The sequence below is a fragment of the Anomaloglossus baeobatrachus genome, chromosome 3, assembly GCF_048569485.1.
Source record: "Anomaloglossus baeobatrachus isolate aAnoBae1 chromosome 3, aAnoBae1.hap1, whole genome shotgun sequence".
NCBI lineage: Eukaryota > Metazoa > Chordata > Amphibia > Anura > Aromobatidae > Anomaloglossus > Anomaloglossus baeobatrachus.
The window spans coordinates 239,056,808-239,070,625 of NC_134355.1; the positions used below are offsets into that span (position 1 = coordinate 239,056,808).

The window sequence follows — 13,818 nt, forward strand, 5'->3', positions numbered from 1 at the left end:
CATATGATGTAATGATTAGCAGCAAAAAAATTCCAAGTGTGGCGACATAAAAAAAAAAATAAGGGAAATTCTGCAATAGTTATTTGGGTTTCCTTACAGCGTTCATTTTACCATAAATCTGACCTGGCAGTATGATTCTCCAGGTCAGTATCATTACATAGATATCAACATGTATAGTTTTTGTTTTACTTACGTGTAAAAAAAAAAAAAAAAAATCAAATTTGGAAAAAAAAAGCTGTGTCACGACTTTCCGAGAGCCGAAACGTTTTCAAATTTCGGGATCGGGGGCTGTGAGAGGGCTTATTTTTATTGATATTTTTGGCTATATACGAGGATTTGGTTGCCTGTTATTACATCCTTTATGTTGTTGCAGCGTCTGAACTGCAATGCTGGCATTTTGCTTTTTTTTCTGGTTATGCAGTTTACCGAGCAGATTCATTTATTTTATATTTTGATAGATCAGACATTTTTGAACACAGCAATACCAAATGTGTATTTTTATTTATTTTTGTTTTATTTAATGTTTTATTTTCAAAAGGTGCAAAAAGGGGGGTGGATGTGATTCCCCCCCCCATCATTTTTAAAAACTCTTTTCTTTGTTACTAGTCCCGCTAGGGGACTTGAAGGAGTAATCGTCTGATTGCTTGTGCTATACAGAGCAGTGCGTCAGCACTGTACAGCAAAAATCAGAGGAAGAGCGTTATTACAGACATGCTGGTCACCAGCTGACCCCAATGGCTGCCATGACAACCTGTCTGTGCCTCACACTCACGTCACAGGATGGGAGAGGGGAATGATGCGCCCCCTGATAGCGTGTGTTATATCCCACTGTTAAAGATTAAAAGTGGGATTTAACTGGTTAAAGGCTGCAATCCACCAGTGGCTGTTAGAGGCACATGTCGGCTGATTAGATCACCTGTCATGTGCGGGGATAAATGTGGGCTCACATGCCGAGCCCGCATCAAAAGGTAGGGACACGATCTATGGCATTCATAGCATGTCATGGGTCATTTGCTAAGGGGTTAATGGTGATTAAATTCCTACCTTTCTTGTAGAAATCCATTGGGTGGTTTTGGAGACCTCAATAATTGAAACTGTAGCTAATGAGTTACATGTGCAGTGGGTAAGCCTTGCACTTACAACTCTCCTGCTTCTCTGACGGACAGATCACAGAAACATGAATAACCTGAGGCAGGGAATAGGGAGAAAAGCAGAAGAGATGTAAGTGCAGCACCAGCCCACTGCACTCACAACTCATTAGCATACAAGGTCAACTATGGATTTCTCTAAAAGTGCTAAATGTAACGGTACAAGAAAGATCAGGATTTACTCAGCATTACAGTGACTTAACATACAGGCCATACATTTAGGGTACAAAATCCTACTAACAGGTTCTCTTTAAAACAGTCTTTAAAAAGGTTATTGCAAAAAATTGGGGATAACTTGGAGATTAATGCAAACTCGTCTTGAATGGAGTGAAGAAGAGCATGCTGGATCTGCGCTCCAGTCATTGTCAATGGGACTGCTGAAAATAACTGTACACTGTTCAGATTTCTTGGTCCATCCCACTGGGAAGGAATATAGCACAAGCAGAGCAAGTGCACCTCTGGTCCACTCAATGACCGGTTTCTGGTTTCCAGAGCTCAGTCTCAGGATTGCGGGGGGAGGGGTCCTAGGGGGTTGGAACTCGTACTGTGAATTGTATTTAGAGCAATTCCAAAATCAGTGATTTAGACAGACATTTTAGGCCGAAATATGCTCGAATTCACCAACCATCTGCAAGAAACCAAATCAAATCTGAAGATTGAAAACATCCAGGTCATGTCACTGGCCAATAAACACACTGATGGCAGCTGACTGACTCCATAGACTAGGCGTCACTGCAGGCATATGTCCTATGTATTGCTAGAATAACAAATTCACTTACTGCTGGAACCAGCAATTTCTTCACTTCTTCCACTGCTCGTCTTAATTTTATTTCTGCTCGGTTTTGGGCATCTTCCACTGTGATCAGTACATGCAAGTCTTCATTCAGATGCTCCCAGTTTGGTTTTCCTCTATTTTGTTCCTCCTATAAGCAAAATTAGTGGTTAATATATTTAAAAAAAAATAAAAAACTGACTAACAATATTTTATATACTTGTTGTACCATATGTTTACAACTACATTTAAATGTGAAGTGTAGATTAGATCTAGTCAAAGGAAAAATAAATCCAGCTCATGAGTAAAATGCTGAACTTTATTGTGCAGAGGTAAAATCCAAGGAAATGAAAAAAACATGAAATAGAAAAATTAAAGACATGGAGAAATGATCCCAATGAGGAGGTCACACTGCCATGTACAGCGATGAATATAGCTAGATTAGGACCAAGTTTGCAGCAATTATTCAAAACACTTATGAACATCTCAAGTACTAGGTATAGCAATAAAGTACACCTCTTGATCCTCTTGGCCTTTCTTCTCTTATCAAGGTCCATGGTGTTATATACTTGCAATATTTGTTTTAACACCAGGAGCTTATCATTGCTATGACTAGCTTGCATGTTAAAAGAAAAAGGTTTTAGCAGTTGAAAAAAAGATTGATTGCTATTAGAGGGAGAAACAAATTATACTAACAAAAAGGAAAAAGGATCCAGCACAGAAAATTAACTAATTTCATGCATATGAAAATACAAACTGTGAATATGGAGGAGACAGACAAAAAACCCACCAGGATCTGATTTACATGTTTCGATGAACAACCTCTAAATCATAACCTGGTTATGATCCTTTTCCTTTTTGTTTGTTCCCTGTTGGGTTTTTTTTCTGATCCGTGCACATCTCACAGGTGAGCTGAGCTGGCATGTGGACACTAGCATGACTCCCTTCTGTGATTAGCAGCTCACTGTCTATACACATTGTCAATACACATAAAGAGCCTGGTGTGTGCTGGAGAAGCTCTCGAGTGCTGTTGCATTGCTAAATCTAAAAACTTTGTGTCAGAACAGCTGCACCCAGTAAACTAGGTGATACTTAATTGGATTCAGGGTCTCTCTCTGCCTACATCATGTTGCTCTCAGATGAGTTACTAAAAACCTAATGACAGATTCCCTATAAAGCCTACAAAGCACTCCACAGTGCTACACCTACCTACATCTCCTCCCTCCTCTCTTTTTACCACCATATCTGCAGTCCACATTCTGAATGATCGAATATTAACCTTTTCATATCCTCAGTCCCCCCGGGAGGGACATTCCAAAAATTCCGTTACGCTCCTTTGTCGGGCCACTGCCTAGTTTATCATTCACAAGTGAATAAATTGATTTCCTGTTGATTTATTTTACATAATACATTCATATTGCAAAATTCTGTTTTGATGTTTTTTCCCAATTATAATAGGATTTCAATGGGCAGAACAGGAAAGTTTGTTAGATAGGAAAAAGTTAACCTTCAATACCTGAAATCATCATCTAAAGCAGGGGTCTCAAACACGGGGCCCCCAGGCCCGTGCCCCTGTTCACTATCGCGGCAGGTGCAGGGGCCGCAGCCACTGTCTGCACTTTATGTCAGATGAATGTGTTGCGGGCTCTGCGCTCTCGGTCCGGCAATACAATCATCTCACATAAATCACTGACAGTGACACTGCACCTGCCGCGATAGTGAACAGGGGCACGGGTCTGGGGGCCGCACGAAGCAGAGATGAGGCAGCGGAGGGAGCGCAAAACAGGTGAGAAGAATGGTGTTGATGTGGATGTGTGTGTGGGTGTGTGTGTGTGTGTGTGTGTGTGTGTGTGTGTGTGTGTGTGTGTGTGTTGGACGTTAACCCCTTAGCGACCTATGACGTACTGGATACGTCATGGCTCCCTGGTACTTAAAGGGAACCTGTCATCAGAAATTTCGCCCAAAAGCTAAAAGATTCCCCCTCTGCAGCTCATGGGCTGCATTCTAGGAAGGTCCCTGTTATTATTGTGCCCCATGTGAGACCAAAATAAAGCCTTTATAAAGTTCTACCTTTTTGTATGCAGCTTCTGTAAATCCGTCACGGGGGCGGACTCTCTGCCGTCCGTTATTCTGCCCCCTGGTCCTGTATGCCGCCCCCATCGCTCCTTTCCATATCTGATGCACCGCCCACTGCTCCAGCCATCCCTGCGCATGCCCAGTGCCAGTCTCACAGGACTGAGCAGTTTGACCGCTGGTGACGTGTGCGCAGGCAAGTGATTATGGGCGGGACTGTGACTGTTATCAGCAAGTACCCGGCCATAATCTCTTGAGCGCGCAAATCTCTCCAGCATTCACACTGAGCTCAGTGTAGATGCTAGACTGTATGGGCTGCTTCCAGGAATGACGTCCCTTTGTCACGTGATAGTATTTCGAACACGCCCCTATCACATGACAAAGGGACGTCATCCCTGGAAGCAGCCCATACAGTCTAGCATCTACACTGAGCTCAGTGTGAATGCTGGAGAGGTTTGCGCGCTCAAGAGATTATGGCCGGGTACTTGCTGATAACAGTCACAGTCCCGTCCATAATCACTTGCCTGCGCACACGTCACCAGCGGTCACACTGCTCAGTCCTGTGAGACTGGCACTGGGCATGCGCGGGGATGGCTGGAGCAGTGGGCGGTGCATCAGATATGGAAAGGAGCGATGGGGGCGGCATACAGGACCAGGAGGCAGAATAACGGACGGCAGAGAGCCCGCCCCCGTGACGGATTTACAGAAGCTGCATACAAAAAGGTAGAACTTTATAAAGGCTTTATTTTGGTCTCACATGGGGCACAATAATAACAGGGACCTTCCTAGAATGCAGCCCAGGAGCTGCAGAGGGGGAATCTTTTAGGTTTTGGGCGAAATTTCTGATGACAGGTTCCCTTTAAGGACACATGACATACCCAGTACGTCATGGCGAAATCGCAGCCCCGGTGGCTGCGATCGCTGCAAATACCTTAGATTCGGGGAGGAGGGGACCTCAGGAGGGGTGGTGTCTCCTCCCAAGACCTACGGAGGCTGTGATTGGCTGACGAATGCCGCTCAGCCAATCACAGCCACTAATGTTTCAGCCATTGAAAAATCGCTGAAACATTGAAATCCAGCCAAGATCAGTGCAGCTGTAGCCCTGATCATTGGCTGGAGCTGGGTGACCTGTGTTTCACCCGCCCCCAGCTCTGATTGGAGAGACCGGACTTGTGACCGATCTCTCCAATCACTGTGGATCTGGGGCCGCAGACCAGTCTCCTCAGCTTCACTCCAGCGTCTGTGGAAGGTGAGGGGAGCTGCTGACCCATTACTACAGGATGGGGACAAAGTGCGCACATTACTATGAGATGGGGATAAGGCTGGGGACATTACTATAGGATTGGGGCATTACAAGGGTGGGCACAATACTATTGGATGGGGACATTATTACTATAGTATAGGGACATTACTATAGGATAGGGACTAGGATGGGCACATTACTATAGGATAAGGACTAGGATGGGCACATGACTATAGAATGGGGACAAGGCAGGGGACATTACTATAGGATGGGGACATTACTACAGGATGGGGACAAGGTGGGCACATTACTGTAGGATAGGGACATTACTACAAGGGGACAAGGATGGGAAACATTACTATAGAATAGGGATAATGCTGGGGACATTACTATAGGGTGTGGACAAGGTTGGCACATTACTAAAGAATGGGCACATTACTATAGAATGGGGACAGTACTATAGGATGGGGACATTGCTACAAGGGGACAAGGATGGGGAACATTACTATAAGATGGGGGACAAGGATGGACACATTACTATAGATTGGGGACATTACTATAGGATGGGGACAAGGATGAACACATTACTATAACATGGGGACAAGGATGAACACATTACTACAAAATGGGGACAAGAATGGGGAACATTACTTTAGGATGGGGACAAGGATGAGCACATTACTGTAGGATGGGGACTAGGATGTAGGATGGGGCACAATACTACAAGGGGACAAGGATGGGCACGTTACAACAATATGGGGAACATTACTAAAAGATGTTGGTCAAAATTTCTATATAGTGTTAATAGTAAGACTATTAGTTACAAGAAAGGAATAATATATATAAAAAAAGTTTATATTTAAACAAAGAATGTGCACGTTTGCTATAATGAACAAGTGAAAATGTTCAAAATCAGTGATCCCAAGGTGTGTAAAAAACAAAATATAATATATATGGTACCAATAAAAATGTCACTTTGTCCTGCAAAGAATGCGGCCCCCCCAAATTATTTTTTTTTCCTCTGTGCGGCCCATACACCCAGCCAAGTTTGAGACCCCTGATCTAAAGCTTTTCAAACCTTTTCTATGTGATGCACCAGTTATTTAGACTGCACCACACAGGAGTAGCAAACGCATCATGCTTTAAATAACTATCTTTTTAGGCAGGTTTATTATATCTCCTGAACTAGCCTCTCTCCATTGACCCTCCTCCTATATTTTGGAGCTATATAATCAGTAACTATGAACATTACTAATATGGCTTTGTGCTGAGGCACACGGGGTGATCCAGGCCACCCAGCCGGAGCACTATTTAGGATACAATATTGGAGGTCTGCAGTGAAAACCTGATTATGTAGCTTTAATTGACATAGAAAATCACCTCTTTTTTCACGAACAAATAAAACCTGTTGTGCAGGTAAAATGTCATTGTGTAGATTCCACTGGAGAGCCACCGTCATCCATAACCTGGCAGACTCCTCTAAACAAGACATGCAATACTTGATGGAAGTGATTGGTGTGTGGTCACTATTGATCGGTGCAGCTTGAATCATGCGGATTTCTAGTCTACAGATGTCAGCTCATCCCTCCAGAGTCCCCAGTGCAGGTCATAATTTAGATTCCCCTTTAGCATGTTTCTCTGATCAGATTATGCGCACATCCCAATAATGGCGACAGTACTGAAGCCGGACAATCCGATTTGTTGTTTAAGAAATAAGTATTTGGAGTCAGCAGAACTGAACCTGTAAAGAGTGGGAAGGCTTTGCCAAGTGATTAATAAAATCCAGGAGCAGAATCTCAAAGTGAACAGTCACAATTTAATCTTCCACAAAATCATCTGCCAAAAGACATTTGTAGCACACGTTTGCTTATGCAGCTTGTCACAGTGAGCTTTCCAGTGTCATTAGTGCATTTCCTCCCAGCAGAATACTATATACATCCCCATCCGGTATTTTTATTATCAGAGGTGTAGCCAATAAAATGTATTGTGATTTAGAGAAAATACCATGCACATATGATCAATTTATGGCTCACACATACCAAAAGGTAGAAGTGAACACAGGCAGATCACACATCATGTAAAATCAAAACCACCCCTAAGGTGCCCAACACGTTAGATGAAAGTCAAACTAGTTGATTTTGTTGGAAAAAAGTCAACCATCTACTACAGAGGTCTCAAACACATGGCCCCTCAAGCGGCTTCTTGCAGCCCGCAGGCACGTGGATCCGGTAACGATCGCGGTCAGTGCAGAAGCCGCAACCGGCAGCACTTTATTTCAGATAAATGTTTTGCCTGTGCACGCAGAGTCAAGCTCTCTATGGACAACTCAATGGCAGCCACCAGCCAATCAGAGGCAAGAAAGTGAAGCGTATGACCTCAGTTGCTTGCCCGATTGGCCAGCAGCTGCTATTGAAATGAGAGAACATGACAGTGGCTGCAATCGTTAGAGTCCACGTGCCCACTGAGGCTCCACAGGGGTGTGTGTGTGTGTGTGTGTGTGTGTGTGTGTGTGTGTGTATATATATATATATATATAAATGAGAGAGAGAGAGATACAATAGGGGACCAGGATGGGTCAGTGCTACAAGGAGAGGTCCAGTAAAGGGGGCAGTGCTACAAGATGAGGACCTGCATGGGCACATTACTACAGGATGGGGACCGGAATGGGCACATTACTACAAGAAGGAGACAAGGAAGGGCACATTACAACAGAATGGGGACAACGATGGGTACATTACCACGGAATGGGGATAAGGATGGGTGCATCTCTACAGAATGGGGAGCAGGATGGTGCATATTGCTATAATAAGGCATTTTTCACAAAGGATTTTTCTCAAGAAATTTCTTGAGTCTGAAAGATTACCACACTTGCGGTCAAAAAACGCACCGAAAACCGCATGCGGTTTTACCGCGGTTTTGTGCGTTTTTTCTGCAGGTTGGTCCCTGTGGCTTTTTATCATTATCTATGGCAAAAACCGCAGGTACCTGTGACATGCACATTCTTTTTCTCAAGAAATTCTGCAGAAAGAATGTTCGAGAAAAAAATGCAGTGTGCGCACAGCTATTTTTTTTTCCATAGGTTTTGCTGGGGAATGTCTGCAGAAAGGTTACAACCTTTTTCTCAAGAAATTTCTGCAGCAAAACCGCAAAACAACCGTGGGCAACAACGCAGTGTGCGCACAGGGCCTAAGGGACACCGGATTACTACAAGATGTTGGCCAAAATTACCATATGGTGAGAATTCTAAAACTATATTACTTACAAAAAGGGCATGAAATGTAATAAATATAGCAAAATAAAGCATGAATCTTTAACAGCAAAAAAAATAAAAAAATGTATTATATATACAGTATATATACACACACACACACACACACACACACACACACACACACACACACACACACACACACACACACACACGTGCATATTTGTTCTAATAAACAAACAAAAAATGTTCAAAGACAGTGATCCAAAAGGTGTATAGAAAATAAAATGGTACCAATAAAAATGTCACACAATTGTGAAGTTGAACGATATTTATTGCTTATTTTAACTTTTTGTAAAAAAAATAAAAACTGAAAATTGGGGCATGCAATACTATTCGTCCCCTTTAAGTTAATACTTTGTAGCGCCACCTTTTGCTGCGATTACAGCTGCAAGTCACTTGGGATATGTCTATCAGTTTTGCACATCGAGAGACTGAAATTCTTGCCCTTTCTTCCTTTGCAAATAGCTGGAGCTGAGTGAGGTTGGATGGAGGCGTTTGTGAACAGCAGTTTTCAGCTCTTTCCACAGATTATCGATTGGATTCAGGTCTGGACTTTGATTGGGCCATTCTAACACCTGGATACGTTTATTTGTGAACCATTCATTGTAGATTTTGCTTTATGTTTGGGATCATTGTCTTGTTGAAAGACAAATCTCTGTTCCAGTCTCTGGTCTTTTGCAGACGCCAACAGGTTTTCTTCAAGAATGGTCCTGTATTTGGCTCCATCCATCTTCCCATCAATTTTAACCATCTTCTCTGTCCCTGCTGAAGAAAAGCAGACCCAAACCATGATGATGCCACCACCATGTTTGACAGTGATGGTGTGTTCAGGGTGATGAGCTGTGCTGCTTTTACGCCAAACATATCGTTTGGCATTGTGCCCAAAAAGTTCAGTTTGGGTTTCATCTGACCAGAGCACCTTCTTCCACATGTTTGGTGAGTCTCCCAGGTGGCTTGTGGCAAACTTTAAACGGCACTTTTTATGGATATCTTTGAGAAATGGATTTCTTCTTGCTACTCTTCCATAAAAGGCCAGATTTGTGCAGTGTACGACTGATTGTTGTCTTATGGACAGACTCTCCCACCTCAGCTGTAGATCTCTGCAGTTCATCCAGAGTGATCATGGGCCTCTTGGCTGCATCTCTGATCAGTCTTCTCCTTGTTTGACATGAAAGTTTTGAGGGATGGCCGGGTCTTGGTAGCTTTGCAGTGGTATGATACTCCTTGCATTTCAATATGATCAGTTGCACAGTGTTTCTTGGGATGTTTAAAGTTTTGGAAATCTTTTTGCAACCAAATCCGGCTTTAAACTTCGCCACAACAGTATCTCGGACCTGCCTGTTGTGTTCCTTGGTCTTCATGATGCTATCTGCGCTTTAAACAGAACACTGAGACTATCATAGAGCAGATGCATTTATACGGAGACTTGATTACACACAGGGGATTATATTTAACATCATCAGTCATTTAAGACAACATTGGATCATTCAGAGATTCTCAGTAAACTTCTGGAGTGAGTTTGTTGGACTAAAAGTAAAGGGGCTGAATAATATTGCACGCCACACTTTTCAGTTTTTTATAAAAATTTAAAATACACAATAAATATTGTTCACCTTCACAATTGTGTCCCACTTGATTCTTCACCATAAAATTTAAAATTTTTATCTTTGTTTGAAGCCTGAAATGTGGGAAAAAGGTTGAAAAATTCAAGGGGGCCGAATACTCTCGCAAGGCACTAATATCGAGAGCAAAAAAAAGTGTATAAAAATAAGAGGCACGTCCTAACCTCAGGGTTTGGTCTTAATTCCCTATACTTGGGCAAGTTGACCAGCATATTAAATATCTGTAAGCTGAATGCTTGTTTGACCAGCAGCAGTTTCTACCTACTGCATTCTAACGTGTACGCTCGACTTAAAACCTGTTCAAACCTAATATCTAACAGCAACACATCACTTTTCTGTCCCAAGGGTTTCCTGAATTCCAGTTGGAAACAAGCCTAAGGTTATCGGGGCGAGGCCAAATGCCACAGTATGTATCCGATACAATGTGTCTGATCTAGAACAATATGGAATGGAGATATAAAGCATATTTACAGGACTAGACTACGGAGATAAGATCAAAAAACAAATCAGACAGAAATATTTGGGAATGCAGCAGCAGCAACAAGGCGCATTTCTAAACTTACATTAACAAAAACATTGTTTGATGTTGCGTAAGAAGAAATGAATAGTCGGAAGTTACATCTTTGAAGTTTTCTCAAATTGCAAAGCTCAATGCTCCTTCAAACACAACCAGATAATCAGCTGATGCCTCATTTGAGCATTTTAGTGAGAAAGTTTCTAACAGAAAGCCTGGCGTACATTGGAGGATTCCAGGTAAATTCCCAGAATAATTCAATGACAGAGGCAAATACGATTATCACTTGCAGGTAATTCCTAGCACATAAGGGAATATTGTTGAATTATTAACCTAATTAATGTGAGTTAAGAAAGGAGCAGAGCTCACTAATTGACTGCCAGTGTGATGTGTCCAGCACAGGGGACCATAAATCATGGAGAAGAAAATGCAAAATTGAAAAAGTGGTTTATTCAGAGCTCATCATGATGTAGTTAGGGCAGAAAGCACAACACAGATCCATTCCTTACCAGCAGACATCGCACAAGCTCCCTGCAGTATGCTGCCAATGGGATTCTGTACACGGGAGCTGTCTGGATATATTTACTGTATGTGCCTTTCTATTAGAATTAAGCACATTGAATCACCCCGCTCACCTGACACTTCAGGAGAATAGGAGAAAATAGTGTATATGTAGAAATATCTATACACAACACACCAGTGTACATGACATTTGCACATGCTCAACGCAATATTCCTTAACTAGGAGTCTCTGGATTGTCAAAGTACAAGGTATTGTACGAAGCATAAGTCGTTGGTCTGCAGTGGAAATAGGCTTCAAATGACACTAATTATCTATTTGAACAGCAGCAGCAGCAATTCTGTAACACCCGGCATCAGAGCTCACTGATTGTCCTAACCCCTGCTGATACACAGCTTTAATTGAGCATTTAGAGCTGGGAAATTAGCAAAGACTTTTGCTCCTACTGTGCCTCTAATAGCATAAGTTCACAGAGGAAGATATGTAGCAGGAATGCCCAGGCAAGAAAATCAGGGCAAGTTTGTAAGCACATTACAGTGTACGGCATGGCTACTGGGGAGCCAAGGATGGGATGAAACGGAAATGCAACTTCACTGATGCACAGACAGGGCATATTGGGGCACAGAAATCAAGTGTCCAATTCTCAGTCTTAGGCCGGAGCTCCACTGGCATATGACTCGTGCGAGTCTCGCATTGGTATCAGCAGACACGGTCGCACACTCTCTGGACATGAGCGCCTCAGCTGCATTGAAATACATGCAGCCGACCCGCTTCTGTCAGATGAGTGTGTGCCGTGCCTAGTAATACCGATGCGAGACTCACACAAGTCATATGCAAGTGGAACTCAGCCTTACAGGGAACCTGTCAACGGATTCATGCTGTCCAAACAGCAGGCAACATGGTCAGACATTCGCTGTGTTACTTCATCCGTTTACACTGAAACATACTCTGAAGCTGGAGAACATGCATTTCAGATGACGATAACAATGGAGAGGGAACAGGGTGAAGCGGTCGAGGAGCTCCTCATCAGAGACATAGGCCCCAATTCATCATTTCTGATCAATTCAAGTCACTTTTGTCTCTTAGTCGCTGATGTTTTTTTTCTAGCAAATTCCTTAAAAATAGCAAACATTGTTCACGAATTTGGCACAAAGTAAATGATTGCTCCCAAATTTTGCCTTTAAGTGTTATTTTTTGCGTGATTTTTCAGCACCAAGTGTTACAAACACACAATAATCCACTATAACAATACCACATACATGGACCAAATACCACCTCACTATGACCAGACCCCATAATACCACTACATAGTGACCGAAAAATACAATACTGCTCATGAATAAAACAAGAATAATAAGAACACTAATATTACCCCTGTTATAAACAGGAGCTCTGTATATAGTGTTTAGCAGAAGTGGGCAACACAATAGACTGTGCCTGTTGTGGAGGACCAAACAAATAGGCTGAAATTAATTCTACTCAATATTAACATATTATTCCTATCATTTTCTATTAATATTAATTGCATCACTTAATATTGAGCAAACGTTTGCCAACACCCCCCAATATACAGCATGATCCCCAGACTGCCCCCTATATAGAGTATGAGTCCATACACAGCCTGACCCCTATATACAGTGTGAGCCCTCACACTGGCGCTATGTACATCATGAGCCTCAAAATAGTCTCCTGTAGACAGTATTACCCTCCTACATACAGTGTGAGCTCCATAGTGTCCTATAGAGAGTATTAGCCCTCACATAGCCTTCTACCAGCCATGTAGAAAAAAAATGTGGAAAAGAAAAACAACACACTCACCCTTTCCCGAGTGGTATCCTTTGGCTGGTCCTTGGTATGTGCCGAGCGCTGACTCCAAATACAAGCCTATAGGCTGGCAGACATTTTTCACTGCTGAGGACTAGTTAGCAGTGAGCCACCTGTACTTTCTGCTTGGAGGCTCACCTAGGGCCTGGGGCCCACTGGAGCATAGTCCGATGTCCCGCTAGGCCAGACAGACACTGCCTACAGTACATGTGTAATTACAAAATATTGGCCATTTCTGTCAGAGCTAAGATAATCAACATGGCTATTACTATAAAAAACTAGTGTGTGAATTATATGATAAAAGACGTAAGCAGGTTTTACTATCAGAGTTTTATTTTGGTCTTTAATCTTGAAAATTCCCTTGCAAGTCAATTTTAAACGCCCAATAGGAGAGAATAACCATTATTATTTTTACTGTTTATTTGGAAGAACCTTTAATTCCAATAATCCACGAATCCCAATAGATACTGTCCTTTGAAATTTAGGGGTCCCGAAAAGTGAGCCATCAAAATAAAGTATAGGGGTGGTAAAATGAGTAATGTCTAAATGTTATAAATATATATAAAAAAATAATATATGTTGATATCGTACGTACCTCGACGGCAGCTACTGCGGTATATGCAGATTCCAATGTGCACTTATAAATAAGGACACATACAAGACTATGAAGATGGTAAATAGTTCAACCTGTGCAGTATTGCATTAGTATTCTCCATATGTTACACTGAGAGCTACAGAGAGAGATTGATGCTTTCTTTAAATGTTATCCATTTTATTTTAATCTTTATAGTGTACAACCCTGACCTGAGGATTCATCTGCATCTGTCAAAA

The 13,818-nt window shown here is 42.3% G+C and overlaps 1 protein-coding gene across 6 annotated transcripts in view; it reads right to left on the reverse strand.

Annotated features, from left to right (window-relative positions):
• QKI (QKI, KH domain containing RNA binding) overlaps positions 1-13,818 on the reverse strand; it is a 292,754-nt gene that overhangs the window by 124,380 nt on the left and 154,556 nt on the right. For all 6 annotated transcript variants that reach the window (XM_075339776.1, XM_075339775.1, XM_075339777.1 and 3 more), the window contains one exon: positions 1,928-2,071. In XM_075339776.1, coding sequence (XP_075195891.1) covers positions 1,928-2,071 — 144 coding nt within the window. The remainder of the gene's footprint in view (positions 1-1,927; positions 2,072-13,818) is intronic.